General features: G+C 42.2%; 1 protein-coding gene across 3 annotated transcripts in view; it reads left to right on the top strand.

Annotated features, from left to right (window-relative positions):
* Positions 1-26,038, top strand: part of RPRD1A (regulation of nuclear pre-mRNA domain containing 1A) — a 189,997-nt gene extending 163,959 nt beyond the window's left edge. The window contains exon 7 of one of the 3 annotated variants that reach the window (XM_073630773.1): positions 25,615-26,038. In XM_073630773.1, coding sequence (XP_073486874.1) covers positions 25,615-25,764 — 150 coding nt within the window. In that variant the 3' untranslated portion in view covers positions 25,765-26,038. Of the gene's footprint in view, positions 1-3,490; positions 3,596-25,614 lie in introns of those variants that run through there. The other 2 variants (XM_073630775.1, XM_073630774.1) reach the window with 2 other exon arrangements.
* The last annotated feature ends 970 nt before the right edge of the window (positions 26,039-27,008 follow it).

Consider the following 27,008-nt stretch of genomic DNA (forward strand, 5'->3'; position numbering starts at 1 on the left):
CCCTGTACGTTGTGTACCTCCTTCCCCTTCCCATTGCACCCGGTTCTGCTAACCTGGAGTCCAGCGATCTCCTGTTCTGACAGATCACATCGCCACTGTACCGGTTTGGGTATTTGAAATCCCTGCAGCTTTCTCTCCTCTTCGCCTGCGGTGATAGGACAACTACGCAGGTTCTGATTGGTCAAGGCTGACCAATTAGAATGCTCCTAAATATACCTCCTGATGAGGTACGTTTTGGAGATTAAGCTGCTGGGGATTTCTAAGCCCCGGAAGGTGAGGCGGCGACCCGATGTTTCCTAGCGTGTGAACGCCGCGCTCCAGGTCAGCGGGACTGAGGGGTCATGTGTAAGTTCACCCTACAGATTTTTCTGTAAAGGTGAACTTACCCTTTAAGAGTTTTTTGTTTTTTTTTAATTTATCAACACTCCCTGCTGACACCACCAACTGTTACATAGTTACATAGTAGGTGAGGTTGAAAACTTTTTTGAAACTATCGATGCTCCCCACTGAGACCACCACCTGTGAAAGTGAATTCCACATCCTTGCCATTCTTACACTAAAAAAACCCTCTACGTAGTTTAAGGTTAAACCTCTTTTCTTCTAATTTTAATGAGTGGTCACGCGTCTTGTTAAACTCCCTTCCACGAAAAAGTTTTATCCCTATTTTGGGGTCACCAGTACGGTATTTATAAATTGAAATCATATCCCCTCTCAAGCGTCTCTTCTAAGTTTAGTGCTCGCAACCTTTCCCCATAACTAATATCCTCCAGATCCTTTATTAGCTTTGTTGCCCTTCTTTGCACTCGCTCCATTTCCAGTACATCCTTCCTGAGGACTGGTGCCCAGAACTGGACAGCATACTCCAGGTGAGGCCGGACCAGAGTCTTGTAGAGCGGGAGAATTATCATTTTATCTCTGGAGTTGATCCCCTTTTTAATGCATGCCAGCATTATGTTTGTTTTGTTAGCAGCAGCTTGGCATTGCATGCCATTGCTGAGCCTATCATCTACTAGGACCCCCAGGTCCTTTTCCATCTTAGATTCCCCCCAGAGGTTCTCCCCCCAGTGTATAGATTGCATTAATATTTTGCCATTGCCATGTATTATTTTAAATTTTTCTACATTAAACCTCATTTGCCATGTAGTTGCCCACCCCATTCATTTGTTCAGATCTTTTTGCAAGGTTTCCACATCCTGCGGATAATCATTGCCCTGCTTAGCTTATTTTTGTTCTGCAAATACAGAGATTGAACTGTTTACCCCATCCTCCAGGTTGTTTATGAACAAAATAAATAGGATTGGTCCCAGCACAGAACCCTGGGGGACGCCACTACCACCCCTTCTGAGTACTCCCCATTTATCACCCCCTCCAAGAGCTTGCATACTATTGATGTTAGGCCCCACAATCCACATCCTTACTACTTTAACAGTAAAGAACCACTTATGCAGTTTAAGATTGAATCGCTTCTTGGCCAACTTCATTGTATGGCCACATGTCTTCTTTAGCGACCTTAGGTTTAATAGTTTCATCCCAATGCTAGGGTCCCTATTTGAAATTTGTATGTTGGGATCATATCTCCTCCTAAGCGGTGGTAAAATGATAGTCTGCTGCAGCTTGGCATTGCATGCTTTTGCTGAGTCTGTGTTTTACTAGGACCCCCAGATCCTCTTCCATCCTCGTTTCCCTCAGAGATTCTGCTCCCAGTGAGCTCTCAAGTGCATTACTTTACATTTTTCAGCATTAAACCTCATATAGCTACCCACCCATTTATTTTACCTAGGTATTCTTGTAAAGTGGCTCCTGATACGAAGTTGTTGCCCTGTTACTGTATCATCAGCAAACACTGAGATGGAACTATTTATTTCAACCTCTATATCATTTATGATCAAATTAAACAGAATTGGTTCCAGGAAAGAGCCCTGCTCTTCAAACCTTCTAAACAGAGGGCCGTATACAGAGCTTTAGGCTTTAGGGGGGGTCAGACTGTGGCCAGTGGGAGTAGAAAATGCACTGGCAGTGTAGTGGGAGTGTACAATTTCCCCATTATTAGTGCCCCGTCGTTGGTGTTAGTTGGAGGAATAGTGCCTCATCATTGGTGTCAGTGGAAGGAATAGTGCTCCATCATTATTAGTGTCAGTGGGAGGAATAGTGCCCCATCATTGGTGCCAGTGAGAGGAATAGTACCCTGTCCTGGCTGTTAGTGGGAGGAATTTTGCCCCATCATTTGATGTCAGAGAAATGAATGGTGCCCCATCGTTGTTGTCAGTGGAAAGAATAACGCCCCATTGTTGGTGTCAGTGAGAGGAATAGTGCCCCAAGGGCTGGACAAAGGCAAGCAAAGGGCTGCATTCAGCCCCCAGGCCACAGTTTGGAGACCACTGCTCTATACCATTCAGAATATATGCCACAAATCACCACCTTCTGAACGTGCTCCTGCAACCAGTTTTCTACCCAGGTACATACAATTTCATCAATTCCAAAAGACCTTAATTTGTAAATTAATAGTTCATGGGGTACTGTATCAAATTCCGTAGTGAAATCTATATACACTAGGTCTACAGTCTTTCCTCCAAATTACAGCTCATTACCTCATGTTAAAAGGTTGGTCTGGCAAGAATAGTCTGTCATAAATCTATGTTGGTTACTACTAATGATACTATTCTCATCAGCAAATTGTTGAACATGGTCCCTTATCAATCCTTCCAATAGTTTACATACCACTGTTAGGCTGACTGGTCTGTAGTTTCTACGTATATATCTCGCCCCTTTTTTGAATATTGGTACCATGTTTGCTTTTTGCCAATAAGCTGATAACATTTCAGTAAGCATGCTGTCCCTAAAAATTGTGAATAATAGCCTAGCTATAACATGTTCTCTGAGAACTCTCAGGTGTCAGCCATATGTAAGCCATCCGGTCTTGGTGATTTGTTTACATTAGGTTTTACAAGTCTTTTTTTAATACTGGTCTCTATCAGCCACAAGGGGTACATTCAATATGTTATTAACATTTCTGTCTTGTTTATTATACCCCTTCTTTTCCTTCAAGTAAACTGAGAAGAAGAATGTATTTAATACAGTTGCCTTCTCACATGTGACCGACTTCCCCTGCTAATCCTTTATGCGGTTAATATGATCAGATTTTTTATTATTAATATATTTGAAAAACTGTTGGGGATTTTTTTAACTCTCCTCAACAATGTGTCTCTCGTAATCTATTTTAGCTGCCTTGATTGTGCTTTTGCATTTTTGTTTTAGAATGCCGATGATGACTCTTCTGCTCTATATTTTTTTAAAGAATACGTTTTTTCTTGTTAATATGCCATGTCTACATTACCCAGGTTTAACTTTTGCACTTTTATATCTGTTGCACATTGGAATGCAATGCCTTTGTTTAATATGTCTTTAAAGCGCTCCCACTTTTCTATAGTGTTCTTTGTTTCAAGAATTTAATCCCATTTAGTATTGTTCTTTTTTGTCTCTGCGCTTACAGGGAAAACACATTATATGGTCAGCACCGCAACTGAACACAATTTTGTGGTATAAAAAATCTTCTTCAGGGAACGTGGCGCTGTTCAAATAATTAATTGTATGTAAATCCACTGTACTACTTGAATATTACCATTTCTCCATATAAAGTGAATAGTGCTTCAAATAAATATGTATAAAACAAAAATTAAAGAAAAAAAAAAATTTTTATAGGTGTAGAGGAAAAATAGATACATGAAAAATATGAATCTATATATATGACGGTGATAATACAGCACATCACAAATAATAAAGTGTTGCGTGCTTAATAATGTGTGACTCGGTTGCTGAGAAATTATGTATCTGCGTGTGAGCTGGAATACACATATTTAAAAAATCAATAATTCCAAAACACATTTCCTGCTTCTAAATGCAATCAAAATATAAATAAACAGTAAAGTGACAGATGCTAATATCAAAGTGATAAGTCCCAACAAATGTATATAATCTATATGTGTATACGACTATACACTATTGAAAAACAGTCTGTGAGCGGTGATCCATGCACAAATTAAAAACAAAGGTGACTCTCCAGTGCTCCCTGCTTTCCTCTGCATCACCTACTTGTGCCTGCACTCACCAGAGCGCCTCACCCCTGCAGGGGTAACAGACGTAATAGCTGTATTCCAATGGCGGTGTCCCCTTTAGACAGGTTATCCCTCAGTTTGGTACAGCTGCATTCAACCTCTCAAAGGTATTTCTAGGAATCCCCAATGACGGGCGTCCACATAGATATAGGAAATATGAGCCTCATAGCATAAATCCGTAGAACCAAATTGTTTTTTTTTTTCTCATTCAAAAGTTTTATTGAGAGAAAATGAAAGTAATAAAATGCACATTTCGTAATTCGCAGATGCAACTGCGCATGTTTTTCCAGTACAGCTTAAGTAGGCATGAAGTAGCCTAAGAGTCTATTCTAAACAATTGCGACTGTGTGGTATACATTGTTGTTACATTAAGTGTACTTGGTCAATAAAACTCAAGTTTAAACATAGTACAGACCTGTTTGACCATTTTTCATTAATTTGACATTATTCATCATCCTAGACGATGGAGTATTTGTATCAGTGTCTTATGTTATACATTCTTAACATCTTCTGAAGTACTTTTATTAAGGTGTTTAGGTAAAGAGAAAGAAAAGGGAAGGAAAAGAGAAGTAGAGAGAGAAGAGTGGGGTGCACGTGAATCTAATGCCACGTACACACGAGCAGACTTTACGGCAGACTTTGCTCGGCGGACTTTTCGCCGGACTTTGTTGGCTCCTTGTGCCAGACTTAAAAACAGACGGACTTGGCCACACACGATCACTGCAAAAGTCCGCTGATTTGGAATGCGTTGACGTATAGCACGTACGACGGGACTATAAAAAGGAAGTTCAAGCCCCACTACGGCACCCTTTGGGCTCCTTCTGCTAATCTCGTGTTTATCTCGTGTTAGTAGAAGTTTGGTTAGAGACGATTCGCGCTTTTCACACTTCAGCTTATTTCGATCGTTTTCTGCGGTTCAGTTTGTGCTTGTGAGGTTTGTATCTGCTTTTCAATGCGTGTTGGTCAGTTCGTAACCTGCCTTGCAGGCCGTTCTGGTCCGCTCGTTCCTGATTTTCAGGTCGTTCTTCATAGGCCTTGCTGTTCTTCAGTGCATTTGTTATAAGTTTGTTTGTTTGACCAGCCGACCGTTTTGAAGCCATGTCGCGTGGACGTACTCGTTCTCGAGTTCGTGCTGCGTGGGGACTTGGTGTTGGGGTTAATACTTTGACCCGAGTCCAGTCCATGAACAGGGCGAGGAGGAGTTCATGGATGAAGAATTGGTTGCGCCAGCATGACCAATTCTCTCATATGCCTTTGCTCCGTGAGCTCCGTGAGAATAATCCTGAGGATTTCAGGAATTATCTCCGGATGACGGACCGTCTTTGAGCGTCTGCTGGCTATGCTGACCCCCTATATCAGCAGGCAGGATACCTGCATGAGGCAAGCCATCAGTGCGGAGCAGAGGCTAGTTGCCACGTTACGTTACTTGGCGAAAGGGAGAAGTCTTCAGGACTTGAAGTTCTCGACAGGCATCTCCCCCCAGGGGATAATAATCCCAGAGACTTGTTCTGCCATCATTCAGGTCCTGCAGAAGGACTATATGAAGGTAAGATTTATCCTTTAACATTACATGATATGTATTAAATGTTTTTTAATGTATTGTATAAATGTCCTCCTTACCTAGTTGCCATGCTTTCAATATGCTGTGAATGTCCCCTTTATCTTCATGCATGCCCGTTTTTGGACATTAATCATTTATTGCCCTACATGCATATTTACCTTCAATAACCTCCCCACCATGCAATCCTGGGTCCATTTATATCTCTAGCCTATAGTCGCTTGAACAATGTATATTGTCTGCTCCTTTGTCTTGTTTGATCCTCCCCCACCCCACAAATGTTTAAAACAGTCAGGTGTGTTTGTTAACCTAATTAGAACCCCACCCCCACCCCACAAATGTTTTAAAGCGGGGTTCCACCCAAATTTTGAACAATATCTGTATGTATTCTCTTCCTTGCCTAGATGCTGACATGCCGTTTAAAAAAATTTAAATCGCCGTAATTACCTTTTATTTTTCTATTCTTCTTTGCACTTCCTTGTTCTCCTCCCATGGAAGTGGGCATGTTTCTAGCCTCTCCCAGACTCCTGGGAGCTAGTCTCAGGCTTCCCAGGATGCCACTGAGCATGTGCGGGAACGAGCGGTGAATGCTGGGAGCACAGCATTCACCACATCCAGGAAATAAATGCTTGTGGGCTTCAAATGCCCACAATGAAGATGGAAACCGCCTGCAGTGAATAATATAAGTTATTCTTTCCAACGAAATCTGACACAGGCGGACATATTACACACAATATGTGAGTATGTAATGCTGAGAAGAAAAGTTTGTGAATGAACTAAAAAAAAAAAAAAAAATAACGATAGATAGGTGGACCCCCGCTTTAAACAGTCAGGTGTGTTTTGGGCCCTAATTAGAACCCCTCCCCCACCCCACAAATGTTTTAAACAGTCAGGTGTGTTTTGGGCCCTAATTAGAACCCCTCCCCCACCCCACAAATGTCTAAAAACAGTCAGGTGTGTTTGTTAACCTAATTAGAACCCCTCCCCCACCCCACAAATGTCTAAAAACAGTCAGGTGTGTTTGTTAACCTAATTAAAACCCCTCCCCCACCCCACAAATGTTTTAAATAGTCAGGTGTGTTTTGGGCCCTAATTAGAACCCCTCCCCCACCCCACAAATGTTTAAAACAGTCAGGTGTGTTTTGGGCCCTAATTAGAACACCTCCCCCCACATTCAAATAGATCAATGGGCCATCAGAGGGGGTGATTAATCTTATAAGTGGGCCTTATGTTTTTTACCATTTCAATTACAAACACACATATTAATAATGTTTGACTGCTGCTGTTCACTAATGTTTTTGTGTAATCTGATATACAAGTTAGGTTTCAAAGTCCTTATCTTAATTTTTTTTTGTTCACTCCACAGTTTCCTTCAAGTACACAGGAATGGCAGACTGTGGCCTCCCAGTTCGCTGACCGTTGGGACTTTCCCAACTGTGTCGGGGCAATTGACGGGAAGCATGTCCGGATTGTGCCACCACCGCATTCGGGGTCTTATTTCTATAACTACAAGGGGTTCCATAGTGTAGTTTTGATGGCGGTGGTCTCGGCACATTTGGACTTTCTGTTTGTGGATGTGGGGAAGAACGGCCGGATGTCTGATGGAGGAGTCTTTGCACAGACCGAGCTGTGCCAGCGTCTCCAGACTGGTGGCCTGGGATTGCCACCTGATGACCAGAATGTTGATGGACTCCCCTCAGTATTTATCGCTGATGAAGCGTTTGCTCTCGGTGAGCACTTGATGAGACCGTTCCCCCAAAGGACACTCACCCCTGAGAGGAGGGTATTTAATTACCGGCTTGCCAGAGCAAGAAGAGTTGTGGAGAATGCCTTTGGGATTCTGGCCAGCCGGTTCCGTTTATTCCTTTCTGCAATTAATCTGGACTATAAACTAAATTACGTCATACTTGCTTGCTGCATCCTACATAACTTTTTAAGGAGACATTCAGCGACATATATATCTTCTGTTGATGACAGGCCTAGAAATTGGCCGTATTGGCTTGGGCCCCCCGAACCGCACATCAAGTGCGTGAGCGTTATGTTAATTATTTTAATGGTCGGGGGGCCATTGCTATTCACAACAGCTTTAATTTTACCAAAAAAAATAAATAAAATTAATTGATCAAAAATATCTTGTTTTTATTCTTGTTTGCATTTAGTTATTTCTGTCTCCTAGTGCACTTGTAGTAGTGGCAAGTGCATTTACCTTTATTTAATCAGGCCCCCCAAAAAATTTAAAAATATTTGTCTGAAATAATCAGCCACACACATTGTATTAGTAAAAACTTTTTACTTTGTGCACATTGAAAGGTGCATTTTTGAATATTTTTTTTGTTTTTATTTTTTTTACTGATTTTTATTGGTGTAAAAATATATCTTTTTTTTACGTTATTAAAGGCATATTTTTGCAAAAATAGACCTTGATAAAGATATTTACATTCACAACAGTGTTTTTAAAAACATAACAAAACATTAAAGAACTTACAAAGTTCAACATTTAAAGAACGGTGCATGTGATGTCACCCTTGGAAATCGTTCCTTTTGAATATGCTCAAAATTGAGAATTACAAAAGGGTCAAGTCAACATGTGCTATCTCCCATCATGGGTGAGCAATGTACATGTTTTGTGTGTGCAATCCCTTTTTTTGTTCCTACCACCACAAAATAATTTTGAGGATGAAGGGGTTGCAAACACAAAACAAGTACATTGATAACCCATGATGGAAGATAGCACATGATGACACACCGTGTAGAAAAAACAAACTTCACAAGGAAATGAAGAACATGATTGATGTTTTTAGGCCAAACGTTATTATATTCTGCCCAAAACATCAATCATGTTCTTCATTTCCTGTTGCATGGAGTCCAAGCGAAGTTGCATGCTGTGAATTTGGTCATGCATTTTATCTATTTGGCCATTCCATAGCATTATCTGGCCAATCAGTCTTTGGGCACTGTCTGTGGTGAATGGCTCTGCCGCTTGGCCTTCCACAACCAGAAACTCACCTAAAATGAGTGAATAAAAACAAGGGTTAAAATATGCACGCCAAAATACATTACCTTAAGCTGGGATGTCAGTCACTCACTTGGTGGGCTTGAAACCTCGCACACTTCCTCCACCTCTCCTTGCTCCAGGTCGTCGGGTGGGCGTGGTCTTGGGCTGGGGCTTGGGGTATCTTCTGCCTCAGGCTGGTGACTTGGGGGGGTCCTGGGATCCTTGGACTGTTGTCTGAGTCTTTTCTCCCCTATGAGAATTGAACAAAAGGTATAGTTAAAACACAGTGATATTTTAGATTTAATTAAATAATCTTAAACGTTGGTTATTTATGGTCACATAGTACACTATAGTGCTCGTGAGTCCAGATGTGTAAACAGCTGCTGTGTCCTGTCCCTACATTACACTGAATCATTTTTGAAGAAGCATTATATTTTCCAACACATCTACACCACATCAACAAATTGTGGGAATTTGACAAATTATCAAGATATAAATGTATGTCCAACCCTGTACCATCGTATTTGGCGAAAAAATAACGTCATTTTCTAAAGTATCATATGTATTTTACAAAGAACGGTCTTTATGAACGATGCTGTATAAAGTCAAAAAATATGGATCAGCATGCAAGTTAAGTATCTCAATAGGAAAACACAACAAGTACTTACTTTTTTTAAGCAGCTTCTTTATTCGCCAATATTGTTCTGGCTCCCGACTTTTGATGTCAGACCACCGCTTCCTCAATTGTTCTTTCGACCGTTTTGTGCCAAATTTAGCTTCTAGAGCGGTGACAACTGAGGACATTATTTTGTCCTTACGCATATTCAGTCGTGTGTACGGTCCTTTTTTGCCATCGTAGTCCTCCCTTCACCAATATGGACACCATCTCCACCATCTCTTCAAAAGCCATGTTGGTGGCCTTATATCTCCTCCGGGATGTGGATGGTTGGAGCTCCGGGCTTTCCTCCGCGCTACTTACACTGATTCTCTCCGCCATCTTTAGCTATCTACTCCCACTGCGAAACGAAGAGTGAAGGGGCGGGGACAAATCGTACTAAAGAACGTCAGGGGCGGGCGACGCAGGCGAAGCATGACACGTGTGCAGTGTATATAAAGCTATTACGATAGCCTAAGTATGTCCGTGCGGAAGTAGCGAGCGTCAGAAACGAAGGTAAGATTAAAGTGTGGGTGTGTGTGTTTGGTGTGTGTGTGTATGTATGTGTCCCCTAGATTACAAACCAAAATAATCCTGTGATTTGTGACTGACATTAGTTTGGATCTTGTGTCTTGTCTTTCAGAAACAATGAACCCCTTTAAAGAGGAAGAATTTTTTTCACAATTTATTGAGCTCTATCAGGAAAAGAAAAACCTGTGGGAGGTCAAACACCCACTATATTATAATAGGGATGTAAGGAAGGCAACACTGGGCACACTTTTAGAGTTTGTGAAGACTCGAGTCCCCCAGGCAGACCTCAAGTTTGTGGACAAGAAAATTGGTATCTTGCGAAACATGTATAAGCGGGAACACAATAAAATCCAGGAGTCGCTCAGATCCAGTGCAGCAGCTGACCAAGTATATGTACCCAAGTTGTGGTACTACCACAAAATGCGATTCCTGGATGACCAGACCGAAGCCAGGCAATCACTTTCGATCCTTCCCCCCACCCTTCCCTCCAGCCTTCCCTCCACTCTTCCCTCCAGCCTTCCATCCACCTCCACCCCAGCTGAGGAGTCCCAGGATGAACTGGGCCTTTTCATCATTGATGAAGTTGATGTGCCCAGCTTCAGCCAGGTATCCTTTTTTGTGTAATTTGTGATTGTGTAAATGTTATTAATGATGTTAACGTGTTAATTTTTTAAGTGCTTCATAAAAAATGACTTCAGCACAAATATTAATATGTAGACATATCACTACACAGTAGTGGCCAAAAATATACTTCTGCATAGATGTGCGCAGCCTCTTGCATTAGGGTTTGCACCCCCAAGCTTAAATACATATGCATGTGTATATGTACTGATGGTGTCAGTAGGGCAGTGGACAGTGTAATTTAGTTAATTTTCTTTTCCCCAAATTTTTGGGCTTGTGTAACATTTTTTGGGGGGGATGAAATATCAGTGGTCAAAACGGGGGAATATGCAGCACACAAGGCAATTAGGGTGTGCCCAGGCACACCTGGCACACCCTGTGCGCATGCCTATGTACTTCAGATATTGTTGATCAGCTGAAATAATGGTGGTGTCAAATAGATAGCCTTTACTATTTTGTGTAAATTATATTTGAAAGTCATGAGCTGAAAATTGTGTGTGATTGCATAACACAAAATTACAACTATGTCCCTTTTTTTGACACAGGATGACCTCAGCCAGGAGGAGGCCTTGCCCAGTGGGAGAGAGGAGGAGGCCTTGCCCAGTGGGAGAGAGGAGGAGGCTGTGGGCCAAGTCGAAGCCGCACGGAGTGTCAGGTGCCTCCCCTCCGCATTCTCCACAAAGGCCCAGGAGAATGACACAAACTGAGCAGGAATCCCTAGCTCTCATACGGGAAGCAAGCCAGATCCTGAGCAAACCACCCAATGCAGAGGAGGCGTATGGCACCTATATAGCCAGCAGATTGCTGGAGTTGGAAAAGGGCCAACGCCTCCTCTGTGAGGGTCTAATTTTTAAGGCATTTGAGAAGGGCTTGAGAGGGGAGCTTACTGCTACCACATATCTGGCAGATGAAGCCACTCCTCCTCCTGCCCCAAGTACACCACCAGAGGCACAACCTCCGAGGAAGGCTGCAGAGAAGCGTGGAGGGAAGGCTGTAGAGAAGCGTGCAGGGAAGGCTCCACGGAAGACTCAAAAGTGATTGCCTGGCTTCTGTCTGGTCTGACTGTGCTCCCTGTGCTCCCTAGTCGCAAGATATCAATATTCTTGTCCTAAAACTTGATGTGTGTCCTGGGGGACGAAAGGCTTCCCAGATTCTAAAAGTGTCTCCAGTGTTGCCTTCCTAATTTTTTTTTCACAAAAATAAATGTATTTTTTGGTTACCTTACATTATTGCCTATGTGTTTTGATTCAAAAACGCCATTTTGTTTGGGAGTAGGCAGGTACAGGTCAAAAAGACTATGGGGTTGATTTAGGAAAAGCAAATAGACTGTGCACTTTGCAGAGGGCAGTTGCCCTCTGCAAGTGCAATTGCTCCAGAGCTTCAGAAATGAGTTAAAAGGCTTGACTTTGCAAAGAGTACCCAATCCTGTGCAAGGAAAATTCTAAAAACAGCATTTTTGCTTGCACATGATTGGATGATGGAAGTGAGCAGAGCTTCTGCTCATTTACTAAGCTCTGGAGCATTTGCTCTTGCAGAGGGCAACTGCACTTTGCAAAGTGCACAGCCTTTTTCCCTTTAGTAAATCAACCCCTATGTGTGTTTTTGACAAAAGGCTAAATCATTTCGAATATCAAGTGAAAAGTACTAGTGAAAAGTTCACTTTAGAAATTGCACAGCAAGTGCACTTGTTGGAAGTGCAGTCGCTGTAAATCTGAGGGGAAGAGCTGAAATTAGGGGAAGCTCTGCTGATTTTATATAAAATCATGTGCAATAAAAAGTTTTTTTTTTTTTGGGGGGGCTTCCTTGCATGTGCCCCTCGGATCCACAGCGAAGGCACTTCAAAATGCTCTTTCTGTGCAATTCCAGGTAGAATTAGCACTTGTAATGAAAAATGAATTTGCCTTTGTAAAATACACCCCCCTATGTCTAATGAACAAGGGACAACAACCTCATTAAGGTTCATTAAAACAACACAAAATATTAAGGTTATTGTGGTAACTTGAAAATACACACAAAAAACAAAAAAAACAATGTTGGTATAATTTAGCACACATTGTAAAATAGATAAGTGTTGAAATCAATAAAAAAAATAAAGATGAGTCCAAAATCTAATTAAAATTTTTTTATTTAGGGAGATCTGGCTTTTTACAAATATTATATTAGTCATGGCATGAGGATAAATCATGAAGAAAGTAGTTTGTGAGAACTCTGTGTGAATATAAAGCAGAAAAACAACTTAATTCCTCTCGCATTATCAATCCTACAAAAAGCGCTGTATTAAAAGATCACAGAAGAGGAATGTGCTAGCTTCAAGACAAAGGTTAGTTTTACCAGACCGAGCGCTTCCGTCTTGTAATTGCTTCAGAGCATGCGTCAGTTTGAGTTCGTCGGACTAGCACACAGACGACCGGTTTGTCCGCTAGAAAGAAGAGTCCGTCGGATAGATTTAAAACATGTTTCAAATCTAACTCCGTCCAACTTTTGAGCAAACAAAGTCCGCTGGAGCCCACACACGATCGAATTGTCAGACGAAATCCAGTCCGCCGGGCAAAGTCTGCCGTAAAGTCCGCTCGTGTGTACGCGGCATTAGATGTGTTTCTTATTGTCTTCACAAAGATTAAAGCACTCCGGCATCAAATATTATAATAATCAACATGGGGTGTGACGCTTCACTACTTCACCATAAGTCTGAGAATATTTAAAGCTAAACCATGGTTGCCATGTTTTATGGAATCTGTCCACATTGCCCCTGTCCTGGGCTAGGGTGTCCTCCATCTCGCATATGTCACGTACTCTGAGCAACCATTCCGAGATAGAGGGGACCTTGGGTGAATTCCAATGCAAAGGAATCAGTGATTTGGCTGCATTAAGCAGATGTTTGGTCAGAGAATGCTTATACCTTTTAAGTGAAAAATTATACACATGTAATAAACAACATGCCGCATTTAAATTTAGCTTAGTTTCTGTGATCAATTTAATTAAGTTCCGGACCCCAGTCCAGTAGCCTTTAATCAACTTGCAATGCCACCATATGTGTGTCTATTTCCTGCTGACACCTCCAGCACATCTCTGATTTTTGGTTATCCCATTTATGAAGCCTGTCAGGTGTATTGTACCAATGCATCAACAATTTGTAACTCCTTTCTTGTTGTTTTGTGTTCATAGAGCATTTATGTGCCAATATGTATGCATACCTCCATTGTTTCTCTGATATCTCTTCTTCCAAGTCCTCCGACCACCTCCTCCTGTGTGCATCCTCCTCCAGACTCTTCGGGTATTGTAGCCAAGTATAGGCAACTGAGGTGGCCCTATCAAGTGGGGATTTGCCGTGGCAGATCAACTCAAGTCCAGTTAGTGGTCTGTTCAAGTCTCGAGAGTTTCTAAATTTGCCTAGATAGCTTTGAATTTGGAAATATGTCCACTGACGCAAGAGAGGTAGATTTCTTTCTGATTTAATAGATCGCCAATCTTTGAATTTGTCCCCTTGGAAGCAGTCTCCTGCAAGTAGGGGGGTCTTGTCTGTTGGGGGTTGTAGGGTTGTGTTTTGCTCACCTGGTGTAAAGTCAGGATTGTCCTTCAGTGGTGTTAATGGACTGGGAAGTGTGGTAATGTCCTTTTGTTTAGCTAGAATATTTAATATTCCTAGAGTGGTTCCTGTAAGGGGGTGGCTTTTTAAAACGTGTGGGTATTTATTCCGCAGGATCCAAGGTGAGAATGTGAGTGGAATTGGGCTTAAGTCTGCTTCCAATGAAACCCAGTCTTTCGCATGTTCGTGGCAGTGCCAATCGATTACTCTAGCTATATGTGATGCGTAGTAGTAATGTTTGAAGTTCAGTAGTCCAATCCCACCTAGTTCCTTGGGATGCGTCAATTTGGCCAATTTTATCCTAGGATTCCTGTGCTGCCAGAGGAACTTCAGAACAATGGAATTCAGAGTTTTAAAATATTTCTGTGGTATTTTTATGGGTAAGGTACGCATAAGGTAAAGGAATCTGGGCAATATCACCATCTTGATGATCGCTGCCCTGCCAAACCACGAGAAGTAGCCTAAATTCCAGTCTCCCAGGTTCCTCTCCCAGCTCATGAGTAGCGGTGTGTAATTTTTCTCGAAAACAGATTGTAATTGGGGCGTTAACCATGTCCCCAGATACTTAAGTGCTAAAGGTTCCCACCTAAATGTCGAGTTGGTTTTAGTCTGTTCGAAAATCTTATCTGGAAGAGAGATATTTAGGGCCTCGGATTTGGTGTAATTAATCTTTAGGTTTGATAAGTATCCGTAATGGGAAAACTCCTTTAGTAAGTTCGGGAGAGATATTAATGGGTCTGTCAGAAAAAATAGGAGATCGTCAGCATATGCTGCAACTTTGTACTCCCTGTCCTTCACCTTAAATCCATGAACTGCCATATTTGATTGGATCCTTCTAATAAAAGGCTCCAACGAAAGGATGAACAATAGAGGCGACAACAGACACCCCTGTCTAGTCCCGTTCGTAATATGTACTTTCTTTGATAATGTGCCGTTTATTTTTAAGTGTGCCGACGGGTTTTGATATAATGCTGATATCCATGACATCATATGTGTGCCCATACCTACGTGTTTACACACAGCAAGCATATAATCCCATGCTACTCTATCGAAGATCTGTGGAAAGGAGAAGGCCCTCGATATTTCACGATTTCGCTGCATGGATCAGAAGTAAAGCTTTGGTGACATTGTCTTTAGCTTCTCTGCCTGGGACAAAGCCGACCTGTTCCAAACCTATCAGGCCTGGAAGGAGGGGACCCATCCTCAGTGCTAGAACTTTTGCGAATAGTTTGGCATCCAGGTTCAGTAAGGAAATGGGCCTGTAACTAGCACATTCCCCGGGATCTTTGCCTGCCTTCGGTATTATTGCAATGTGTGCCGATAGGAAATCAGGAGTCATCTCCCTTGGTGAGGACAAGGAGTCAAAGCATCTCTGAGAGGATCTGTTATAATATCGGTAAAGGTTTTGTAGTATATTGAGGAGAAGCCGTGTGGCCCTGGGCTCTTACCTGTCTTAAGTTTAGCGATAGCCTGTCTTAGTTCCAGGGATGATAGAGGTTCTTCTAATAAATTGGAGTCAGATTCGTTAAGGGTGGGTAGTCCACTTTGGGTCAGGTAGTCCTGAATAATTTGTGTCCTATTCCCTGTCATGTGTGATTGTCGGTGTTGTTGAGGTAAGTTGTATAGGCTTGTGTAAAAGTCATGGAAATGTTCTGCAATCGCCTCAGATGTCACATCAAGTTTTCCGTTCTTGTTTTTGATACCAGCAATGTGGTTGTTAGAGATATGTGCATGCAACGCTCTTGCCAGCAGTTTGCCGGCCTTGTTCCCCGATTCGTAGTATATATATTTTTTGAAAAATAACATACGTTTGGCACTTGAGTCTAATATCTGTTGTAATTCTTTTCTAGCATCCAAAAGTTTTATGGCTGAGTCCGTGGAGAGAGATTGTTTATGTAGTCTTTCTAACATGTTAATCTGTGTTATCAGTTTTTTTATGTTGGCTTCTCTCTCCTTTTTACGTCTGGAGCCCATTGCAATCAGTACACCTCTGATGGTGCATTTGTGCGCCTCCCACACCATCAGAGGGTCTGCACCTGGAGTGGCATTATTTTTAAAAAACTCTGTCAGACTGATGGTCAGTTCCTTAAGGAGTGAAGGGTCGGTTAGCAACAACGCGTTCAGTCTCCATGTCGGCTGTTGTTGTGTGGGGCCCAGTAGATTCATAGTAAGGGAAATAGGTGCGTGGTCCAAAATTGTCTGAATGCCCACGCTTGTTCCTGTCACTCGGGTAAGATCCCTTTGCGAGATAAATAGGTAGTCTAGTCGTGCATATCTTGAGTGTGGAACGAAAAAGTGTGTAAAGTCCCTACCGTCTGGGTTCAAGAAACGCCATGTGTCTATCAGCTGCAGGAATTGCAAGAGGGATATGATCTTTTTAAGAATTTTGTAGGAAATACATGTCTTTCCGTTTGAGGTATCGGTGAGTGGGTTCAATGGAATGTTGAAGTCCCCTCCCAAATTTAAGCATCCTGCTGCAAACCCCGCAAGCTTTCTGACAATGCGCTGGCAGAACGTTATGTGTCCTCTATTTGGAAAATAGACATTTGCTAAGGTTACCGGAGTACCTCCATAGGTTCCTTTTAAAAAAACAAACCTACCCTCAGGGTCACAGAGTTGTTCGGCTAGTTCAAAAGGGGCCTCTTTGCTGATCAAAATGGAGACTTAGAGTCTGGATTAGTGGCGTGGAATGCCCTTGTAAAGTATGAGTTTGTAAGTTTTGGTGTATGTCGTGTTTTAAAATGGGTCTCTTGTAGGTAAACAAAATGTGGCTTACCCTTCTTAAGCTCCCTCAAGATGGTGGAGCGACGTTCCGGTATGTTAAGGCCTCTAATGTTGTGCGATATCACTGATGGGCAGTTTCCTAGAGAGGAGTATGCCATGGCTGGAGGTAGACTGCAGAGGAAACACAACTTTGATACAGAGATTAGTATTTGATTCAGACACTTTAACAATAATCTTATAATACTGCTATAATGCACCGAGTAGAGGGTTGTGTAGTAAGAAATGTAGATATAGAAAGAAAAGGGAAAGATGAAGGAAGATATAGATAGTACAGAAATGAAGTGTTGGAAGTCTGTCTCCCGGAAGAGCAAAATGCTCTGTTCATGAACGGAGCCAACCAACTCTGTATGATGTATTCTGCGCCCTATTCAGGGGTCGCGAGACACTCTGTGGGGTTAGGGGGAGGCGTTAACAATCAGGTGTCAGCACACTTATTAATTCATTAAAATGTGTAAACGGAGTTATGGACTTAAAAAATCATCCTAATTGCTGCACACGCAGCCGAAACTGTTATAATTAAAACTAAAATTCAAAAATTCACACACCTGACAATGGTGTATATGTTACGCTAGTGTTGGCTGGGTAATATTTTCACTTAACACTGGTCTGCGACCACTGTAGGTGATCTAGGAATACCTTTTTATATATTAACATTCTAACTTAAGAATAAACAAGGAGAGTATATAGAGTGTCCTCAATTGCTTATACAGCACCTGAAACATAACAGGTTATAACATAGTGTGACCTAGTCCCAAGATTGATGGGTGGATTTTTACCCTCCCAGCCAATGCTGGGTATGTCCTGCCAGTCATTCTGGATGATCTTAAAGAAGAACATATATTTGTCAGTTCAGCCATTAAGGAAGCGGGACTAGGAATAGCTTCCAGTTCAAAGTTTAATTTGGCTGCAGAAACAAATAGAAATCTTGTACATCAAATCTATATGGACTGAAGGGTATCCTGGGTTCTGCTGTTCTCGTGGTAAACAAAAGCCCATTTGTTATTGTCAGGGATCTATAAGAAAATAGGACAAGGTAGTCTATGATCAATAGGGACAGTTCAAACGGAAATCAGTTTTGTTGAAAAGTCTGAGGAGACAAGTATTTGGTATTTAAGTGGGGAGGTATCCTATCGCTTAGCTGCAAGGCGTAGTATTGTGAAACAATGCCAGGTTAAAATTAAGATTAAGGAAGTAGGTTGTGCGAGTCAAAAAGGGTGTCATGGTGTTATATCAGTCCTCATCTTGCTCCCTGGCAGCCTCGTTTAGCCTCTTTGGGGTTCCTGATTTGAAGCTACTTCCACGATTGTGTTTGGGTTTTTTAGACTGTTGTCTGGTGAGGCAAAGGGTGAAGTCGGTGGGGTCCTTTCCAGTGGAGGCTGTAGAAAGTCGGCATACCACTCTGGTAGGTTGATCTGGTCCAATTCTAATGCTTCGCAAAAATCTGGAAGATCTGCTGGTGTGCGTAGTATATGCTGATGTCCATTGTAGGTGACCGTGAGGGCGAATGGGAAGCGCCATGTATATCGCAGGTCTTTTTCCTGGAATTTCTCTAATAGTGGATGCAAGGCACGTCTGTTTCTCAGTGTGATCTGGGATAAATCCTGGAAGAGCATTAACGTCGCTCCGTTAAAAATGATTTGATCATTCCTCCTCGCTTTGCGCATTATTTCCTCTTTCAGTACCAAGCTTTGTAAGCAACAGATTACATCCCTCGGGGATGCTGTGTCAGGCCCTTTAGGTCTGTGTGCCCTTACAAAATCAAATTCTATGTCTTCCTGCCTTTCAAGGAGGCTGTTAAACACTCTCCTTAGTGCTGGAACAATTTGGTCTGCCTCCACTGATTCAGGGATCCCCCTTACTCTGATATTGCACCTCCTTCCTTTATTGTCGAGGTCCTCAATATGTCTATTCATTTCTATGAAGTGCTGTGATTGTGTAACTGTGGACCGCTCCAGCTTGTGAATAGCCCGGTCTCTGCGTTTTCCTTCAGCTTCTGTCGCCGCCATTTTCTCATTGAGGACAAGCATGCTTGTTTTAAGGTCAGTGATAGCAGCTGAGAAAGTGGCTTTGATGTCAGCCGCAAACACTGACATATCAGAAAATGTTAGGGGGTGATCAGTTCTGGACTTACCCTTGTCCGTGCTCTCTGGGGCTGATTGAGAGTCCTCACTGCCATCGTCCTCCTGGTAAGTCGGCACAATTTTAGGCCTCGTCCCGCTGCAACGGGCTGCCAACTTAGATTTGAAGATATCCGCAATGTTTGGATTCACCAGAGATACCGAGTTGCGGTGCAGGCGAGACTGCGGTGTCGGGTGTAGCTTCCTGCCCGGCATCTGAGCGATGTGGCTCGGGTGTTTGTTCGTTAACAGCCACGTGTGTTGCAGAGCTCCTTCACTGTGCTGTCATCTCCATTGCGCGCCAAGCCACACCCAACCAAATTGTTTCACCTATTTAAAAACAAATTGATTAAAAAAATCGTCATATATATGTTAAAAAAGGGAGCTCCAATGCTCCGCTCAACAAGCAATGGATACTTCCGTAGTCCTGGCATGGTATCAGCGTGTGTTCCACGGTTGGGCTAACAAAAAACGGAAGTTCACAAACACGGAAATGACGTATTGCATACCACGTATGTCCTGCCTTACGCGTTTCGTCACACGGACATCATCTGAGGCGATTCCTAGAAATACCTTTGAGAGGTGGAATGCAGCTGTACCAAACTGAGGGGTTACCTGTCAAAAGGGGACACCGCCATTGGAATACAGCTATTACACCTGTTATCCCTGCAGGGGTGAGGCGCTCTGGTGAGTGCAGGCACAAGTGGGTGATGCAGAGGAAAGCAGGGAGCACTGGAGAGTCACCTTTGTTTTGAATTTGTGCACGGATCACTGCTCAGACTGTTTTGCAATAGTGTATAGTCGTATACACGTATAGATTATATACATTTGTTGGGGCTTATCACTTTGATATTAGCATCTGTCACTTTACTGTTTATTTATTTTTTGATTGCGTTTAGAAGCAGGAAATGTGTTTTGGAATTATTGATTTTTTTTAAATATGTGTATTCCAGCTTACATGCAGATACATAATTTCTCAGCAACTGAGTCACGCATTATTAAGCATGCAACACTTTATTATTTGTGATGTGCTGTATTAACACCATCATATATATAGATTCATATTTTTCATCTATCTATTTTTCCTCTACACCTATAAAAAAAATTTTTTTTCTTTAATTTTTGTTTTATACATATTTATTTGAAGCACTATTCAAATGCAATACAAGTGAAAACAAGGCGCAGTGCTAGTCCTTAAAAGCTATGTATAAACCATGTATAAAAACTGAAGAAAACTTTTAAGAAAACCCGTGCTTTCTTTATGTTATTATTTTATTCTTAAAAAATAATGAAAAAAAAAGCTTAAATACCCTCATTACCTCCTCATGACGTGTAATGCCCTGTAGATAGTATAGAGCAGGGATATGCAATTAGCAGACCTCCAGCTGTTGCAAAACTACAAGTCCCATCATGTCTCTGGGTGTCATGCTTGTGGCTGTCAGAGTCTTGCTATGCCTCATGGGACTTGTAGTTCTGCAACAGCTGAAGGTCCACTAATTGCATATCCCTGGTATAGAGCAATAATCCGTGGTTCTATATAGTATGGTTTAGCAGAGAAATTGAACACACAGTAAGTATTGAAGGTTATTTATATCTTTATTTCCATTATGTTTTCAGTATATTCAAAGAATGAAATCATAACATAAACAAATCATTGGTTTTATTTGGTATTATACATGGTTTATGCATAGGTTTTAAAGCTAAACCTACTCTCGGCCACATTCTAAGCCTTATATATTTAACCCTGTAAAAAAAAAAAAAAAAGACTTACCTATTCTGAAGTCACTCTGCTCTGATCTCCAGTGGCGGCATCTGTAGGGAGAGAAAGCTGACAATGGCTGGGAAGTGACGTCACTCATAGACTTACTATGGGGCTTCCATTGTCTGCTGTCCCTCCTCTACACAGCAGCTACTGCTGACATCTCAGCATGGGACCAGACCGGAGCAGCTTCAGAATAGGTAAGTATAGCAATCTTTTCTTTACAGGGTTAGATAGATTAGGCTTAGAATATGTCTGAGAGTAGGTTTAGCATTAGATAGATTTTGATTAAACTTCCACTTTAAGGCATAGCGCTGCACCTTTTTTTCGCCTTTTTTTTTCACTTGTGATCTCCTTTAGTGCCATGTAGTATGGAGCACAGTTTTGTAAAAAAAGTTGGCTCTTTTGAAATGTAGTGTTCTTGTCGTCCTACCCTTGTGTCTCCTTTCCCTATAATTAATGACAAGCGTAATTACAGTACTCTGTGATCACTGTTTCCTAAGTTATCAATTACTTCCACATCTTCAATCAGCTCTATGTTGTTTGTAATTATTAGGACCAGCAGAGCATTATTTTTAATTGGGGCTTCTAACATTTAACTGATGAAATTGTCCTGTATAGTGTTAAAGAAACAACAAGCCTGCGTAGTTCCATCTGCCCACTCAGTATCAGGATAGTTAAATGATTATAACATTACCCTGCCTCCCCGCCATCTCTAACTGCTCTGTGAAAGCAGATTGTTCTCTTTCTTCTCCTTAACACTAGGGGGCCTATAGCTTACACCCACAATTAATTTACCAATTGTTTCATCAATTTGAAGCTCCAGCTACAAAGACACCACCTCCTCACTAGCCCTGTTAGCTATGTCATCCTTCATATGCATCATCAAATCACTCTTGACATACAGGTACACGTGTTTATTATTTTATCCTTCCTTGCTCTTGGGATACAGCATGATTCATCCAGCCTAAAAGTATTGATCCTTGATACGTAAGTTGCTTTATCATCTGGTTTAAGGCCCCCTGCCCCATCTGTACACTCAGACCCTTGCTCACTACACTGTATACTTTTCACTGATCCACCCCCCCCCCTCCCATAACCTACTTTAAAAGTTCCTACAAACTTCTGGCCATTGTCTCCCAAACAGAAAACAAATCAACATGTAGAGTGCCCCCCTTACATCAGAGTTCCCCTTACATCAGAATCCACAGACTTCCTTTTTGCACAAAAGTCCCCAGAGTTCCCCCTTAGATCGGAGTCTGCAGTGTTCCCCTTTACAGTGCATAAATGAAATATTTCACTGTGGACTATCATGTAAAGGAGAACTCTATGTAGTCTGATGCAAAGGAGAACTATGAGGACTCTAATGTAAAGGGGAACTCTGATGTAAGGTGGTCTCTGGTCACCAGAGCCCCCCCCCCTCTTACATCAGAGTCTGCAGAGTTCCTCCTTATGTCACAGTCAGCAATCCCTTTTACATCAGGTTTCCCCTTAACAGTGAAAGGGGGAACTCTGTGAACTCTGATATAAAAGGGAACACTGTGGACTCTGATGTAACGGAGAACTCTGTGTAGTCTGATGTAAAGAAGAACTCTGAGGATTCTAATGTAAGAGGAATGCTGGGGAATGCTGATATAAGGTTGTCCCTGATCACCAGAGCCCCCTCCCCTTACATCAGGGTCTGCAGAGTTCCCCCTTGCATCACAGTCCTCAGCATTTCCCTTTGCAGCAGGGTTCCCCTTTACAGTGCAAGGGGGAACTCTGCAGACCCTGATATAAAAGGGAACACTGTGATGTAAAGGAGAACTCTGAGGACTCTGATGTAAGGGGGAATGCTGCAGACTCTGGTGTAATGGGAAACTTATGTAAGGTGGTCTCTGGTCATCAAAGCACCCTCCCTTACATCAGAGTCTGCAGAGTTGCCCCTTACATCACAGTCCTCAGGGTTCCCTTATGCATCAGCGTTCCCCCTTACATTAAGGTCTGCAATGTTCCCCTTTACATCAGGGTCCTCAGAGCTCCCCCTTGCACTGTAAGGGGGAATCCTGCAAACTCTGATGTAAAGCATAACTCTGAGGACACTGATTTAAGGGGGAACGCCAGGAGTTTTAGAATGCGTCATGGGACCTGTAGTTCTGCAACAGCTGGGGGGCCGTAGTTTGGAGATCCCTGCTTTAGAGTGTCTGTAAGTAGACCAGCATGGGATCTAAAGTTAACATAAGATACTCGTTTAGGCTGGGTTCACACTTCCGACATATGCGGCTCGCAGCATGGGTCCAGTGCGTCCCTGTTTTCCATTTCAGGGAGGAATCGGGGCTGAATTTTTGCGTGAATTTGACCCTGAAACTGAGCTAAAGATGCACAGCACTTCTGTGCAAGCCGCTCCACAGCTGCAATGGAGATATGTGAACCGGCTCCATAGTGAGGCGGTCACAATATCCTGTCATGCGAATTGGATGCGGAGAAAGCCGCATCCAATTTGCATAGATGTGAACCCAGCCTAAAGAGGCACTTTTCTCAGATAAGACAAAAGTAAAGTAAACTTGACTCCACCCCAACCGCATATACTCATCGTTGTTCACTTTAAAGCAAAATTCTAGCTATATTAAGGAAACAATCCCCTTTACATATACAGCAAGTTGAAAGCTTTTTAGCGCAATTTAATTCAAACTCTTATCTTTTGCTCTTTCTAAACATTCATGTGAACCTTACCATATTCTTTTGCAAACTGAATTCAACTTGCAAGGGGTCTGTGGACTGCTTTTCAGAGGGTGTTTTGACGTGCATGTTGCCTCCTGACCACTTACCTTCAGTACCACCCACCAAACACAACGGGGGATAATTTTTGCCACCACAATATATGTATACCCCTGTCCAGCTGCCTTTGCAGCTTGGTAGATGGTTTTTACCACCCAACCACATATGTAAATGAGACCCAAGAGTTACCCTCTTTATCAGCACCTACACAGTCTCAGCAGATGACATGGCTCCCCAAATCATCAGCGACTGTGGAAACTTCACACTGGACGTCATGCAACTTGGATTCTGTGCCTCTTCACGCTTCCTTCAGACTCTGGGACCTTGATTTCCAAATGAAATGCAAAATTTACTTTTATATGAAAAGATGACTTTGGACAACTGAGCAACAGCCCAGTCCTTTTTCTCCTTAGCCCAGATAAGACGCTTCTGATGTTGTCTTTGGTTCAGGAGTGGCTTAACACAAGGAATGCAACAGTTGTAGCCCATGTCCTGGATACATCTGTGTGGTGGCTCTTGAGCCCGGGTTCACACCTATGCGAATTAGAGGTGCGTTTCCGCACCTCTAATTCGCATAGCAGGAGAATGTGACTGGCTCCCTATGGAGCCAGTTCACATATCTCCGGGGCGGCTGCGGTGCGCACTGCACAAAAACGCTGTGCGTCTTTGGCTGCGTTTCAGGGCCGAATTCAGGCATAGAATCGGCCCTGATTCGTCCCTGAAACGGTGAACAGGGACGCACAGCGCTCCTGTGCGATCCGCAGCCCGTTGTGGTGTGAACCCGGGCTAAAGCACTGACATCAGCCGTAGTCCACTCCTTGTGAATCTCCCCCAAATTCTTGAATGGCCTTTACTTCAATCGTCTCAAGACTGCAGTTATCCCTGTTGCTTGTGCACCTTTTTCTACCACACTTTTTCCTTTCACTCAACCTTCCATTGATATGCTTGGATACAGCACTCAGTGTAACCTACTGAACCAGACTGAGAAACAATTTATAGGCTCAAAAAGCCTTTACAGGTGGTGTTTTGAGTTATTTACCTGTGATGAGTGTGACACCATGAGTTTACAATTTTAAACTTTTTCACAATATTCTAATTTTCTGAGATACTGAATATTGTGTTTTCACTAGCTATAATCCATAATCATCAAAAATGAAAGAAAACAATGTTTGAAATATATCACTCTGTGTGTAATCTATATAATATATGAGTTGCACTTTGAATTGAATTACTGAGTTATTTAACTTTTTGATGATATTCTAATTTTTTAGATGCACCTGTATACATACATGAATCTAAGAAAGTAACACTTACAGCAGGCAGAGTCTGCAGTTTTGTTTCTACCTCTGAGCAGACTTTTGCGAAAAGCAGTGAATCAATTACTAAGGCCTCTTTCACACGAGGGATCCGTATGTCCGTTTTTCATCCTTCCATTTTCGGATGAAAAACGGACATACATGTATCCCTATGGAGCGTCGGATGTCAGCGGTGACATGTCCGCTGACATCCGACCCGCTCCGATCCGAAAAGTGTAACGGAGGAAAACCCTACTTTTCCATCCGTTATCGGATCGGGTGACGACAGACACTACGGTCCGTCATCATCCGATCCCCCATAGGGGAGAGCGGTGCTCTGACAGGTCCGTCGCTGCACAGTGTGCAGCGATGGACCTGTCATCTTTCTGCTCAGCGGGGATCGGCGGAGCGATCCCCGCTGAGCAAGCGGGTGTTCACGGGGCGGATCATCACTGATCCGCCCCGTGTGAAAGAGCCCTTAAGGTGCAAATGAGATGTCTGGGGCATTCTATATGAAGAATGTCCTTAAGTTGTCTTATGGCAAGAAGTAACACTCTATCTTTGTGATCGTTTTAGAGAATCTTGGCACACAAAATGAAATGGAAAGGAAAATTTGAAAAATATATTATAAAATGGCTTGTATACCAAATACTGTATATAGATATATAAGTGTATACATAAATGATTTAGTTCTTTAAATTATCACCTCTTTTAAAGCACCAGTATACATGTGTGCAGAACAGTAGGCCTGTTTTGTGAATACGGATGCTGATGTTTATGGAAAAAACTTAAGCTTCAGATCTATGTGCATTGTTTTAAATTGATGTTTGTATTTGTTCTTCAGGAGTACAAGCGCAAATTGGCAAGAGTATCACAGGTCCGGAAAGAGCTGAGGCTGCGAATCCAAAATCTGCCAGATCTATCACGTCTTCCAAACGTTACAGGAAGTCGAGTCCGTTTGCCATATGCAAGTGACATCTACAGTGATGATTAACTGGAAGTTGTGAGGTCAAATTTCCATGATAGCCCCAGTTATCTCATTTAGCTATGGGAAGCTTATTAGTATTATTTTGTATATTGTTCAAATTGGATTGACTATATATATTGTTTAAATTGGTTTGACTCTGAATAAATTAACTGTTGTGTAAAACATTGATATTATGTGGATAGTAAACAGCACATATTTAACAAAAACATACTGATGGGCCTTGTACATTACTTGTCTTTCTGACTGTTCAATGTAAATTATTAAACTATTTTGTGACATAAACCGATTTATATGAGTACTTTGTCACTAAATTTTGGGTTACTGTGAATTACAGATGGCTACACATCAACACAGTAGACTGTCCAGTTTATTTTCATTATTTTCATTATTTTCATTTTACATTACAGGGCAAGGAATGATAACTCTGGACAGCTTGTCATTGCTATGCACAGGTATGCAAGCTAAATGCTGCATTCTATGGGACCGTAGGCGACATGCAAAAAAACAACCAACAAACATGCATATGAGAAATAAAAAACACCACACCATATATATATATTTTTTTTTTATTGGATTAAATTTTGGCCACGGACCGGTTTATTGGTTTTAATAAATACATAAATAAATATTTTAAATAAATAAAACTTATTTCATCAATTAAATTCATCAACCAAATACTGATGAATTAAACCACTCTCATTAGCTCAGCCACTGAGACTCAAGCTGACTCAAACTTTAATTTAACATTTCCTCACAAATCCCCTTTAGCTAGTCTGACTAAAGGGAACCCACCACGTAAACTGGCCGCGACGTCGGGGGGATTTGGGAGGGAGCTCCCTGCGGAATCCTCTTCTTTGGCGACTGGCCAGGAATCCTGTCAGTTGATTCCTTATATAACATTTGATCTCCTGCTTCTGGAAAATTTTGTTGTCACCTGACTAAACTGACCAATCCTAACCCTTAAATAATATCTAATCCTGCCAGCCCTAATCTGCAAATGGGGCCACCATAATAACCACTTCCCGACCGCCGCACGACTATATACGTCCTAAGTTTGAACGGGGATATCGTTGTTATGGCAGCAGCTAGCTGCCATAACCCCGGTATCCCCGTTTTCGTGCGGCGGCCAGCTTTCAGATAAAAGTGGTCCCTGCGGCGGATTCGCCGCGAGATCACTTTTATGGGTGGCGGGAGAGGGGCCCCCCCTCCCGCCGCGATCCGGTGCCCTCCGCCGCTTACCGGAGCCGTCT

This window comes from Aquarana catesbeiana, linkage group LG05, assembly GCF_042186555.1.
Source record: "Aquarana catesbeiana isolate 2022-GZ linkage group LG05, ASM4218655v1, whole genome shotgun sequence".
Classification (NCBI taxonomy): Eukaryota; Metazoa; Chordata; class Amphibia; order Anura; family Ranidae; genus Aquarana; species Aquarana catesbeiana.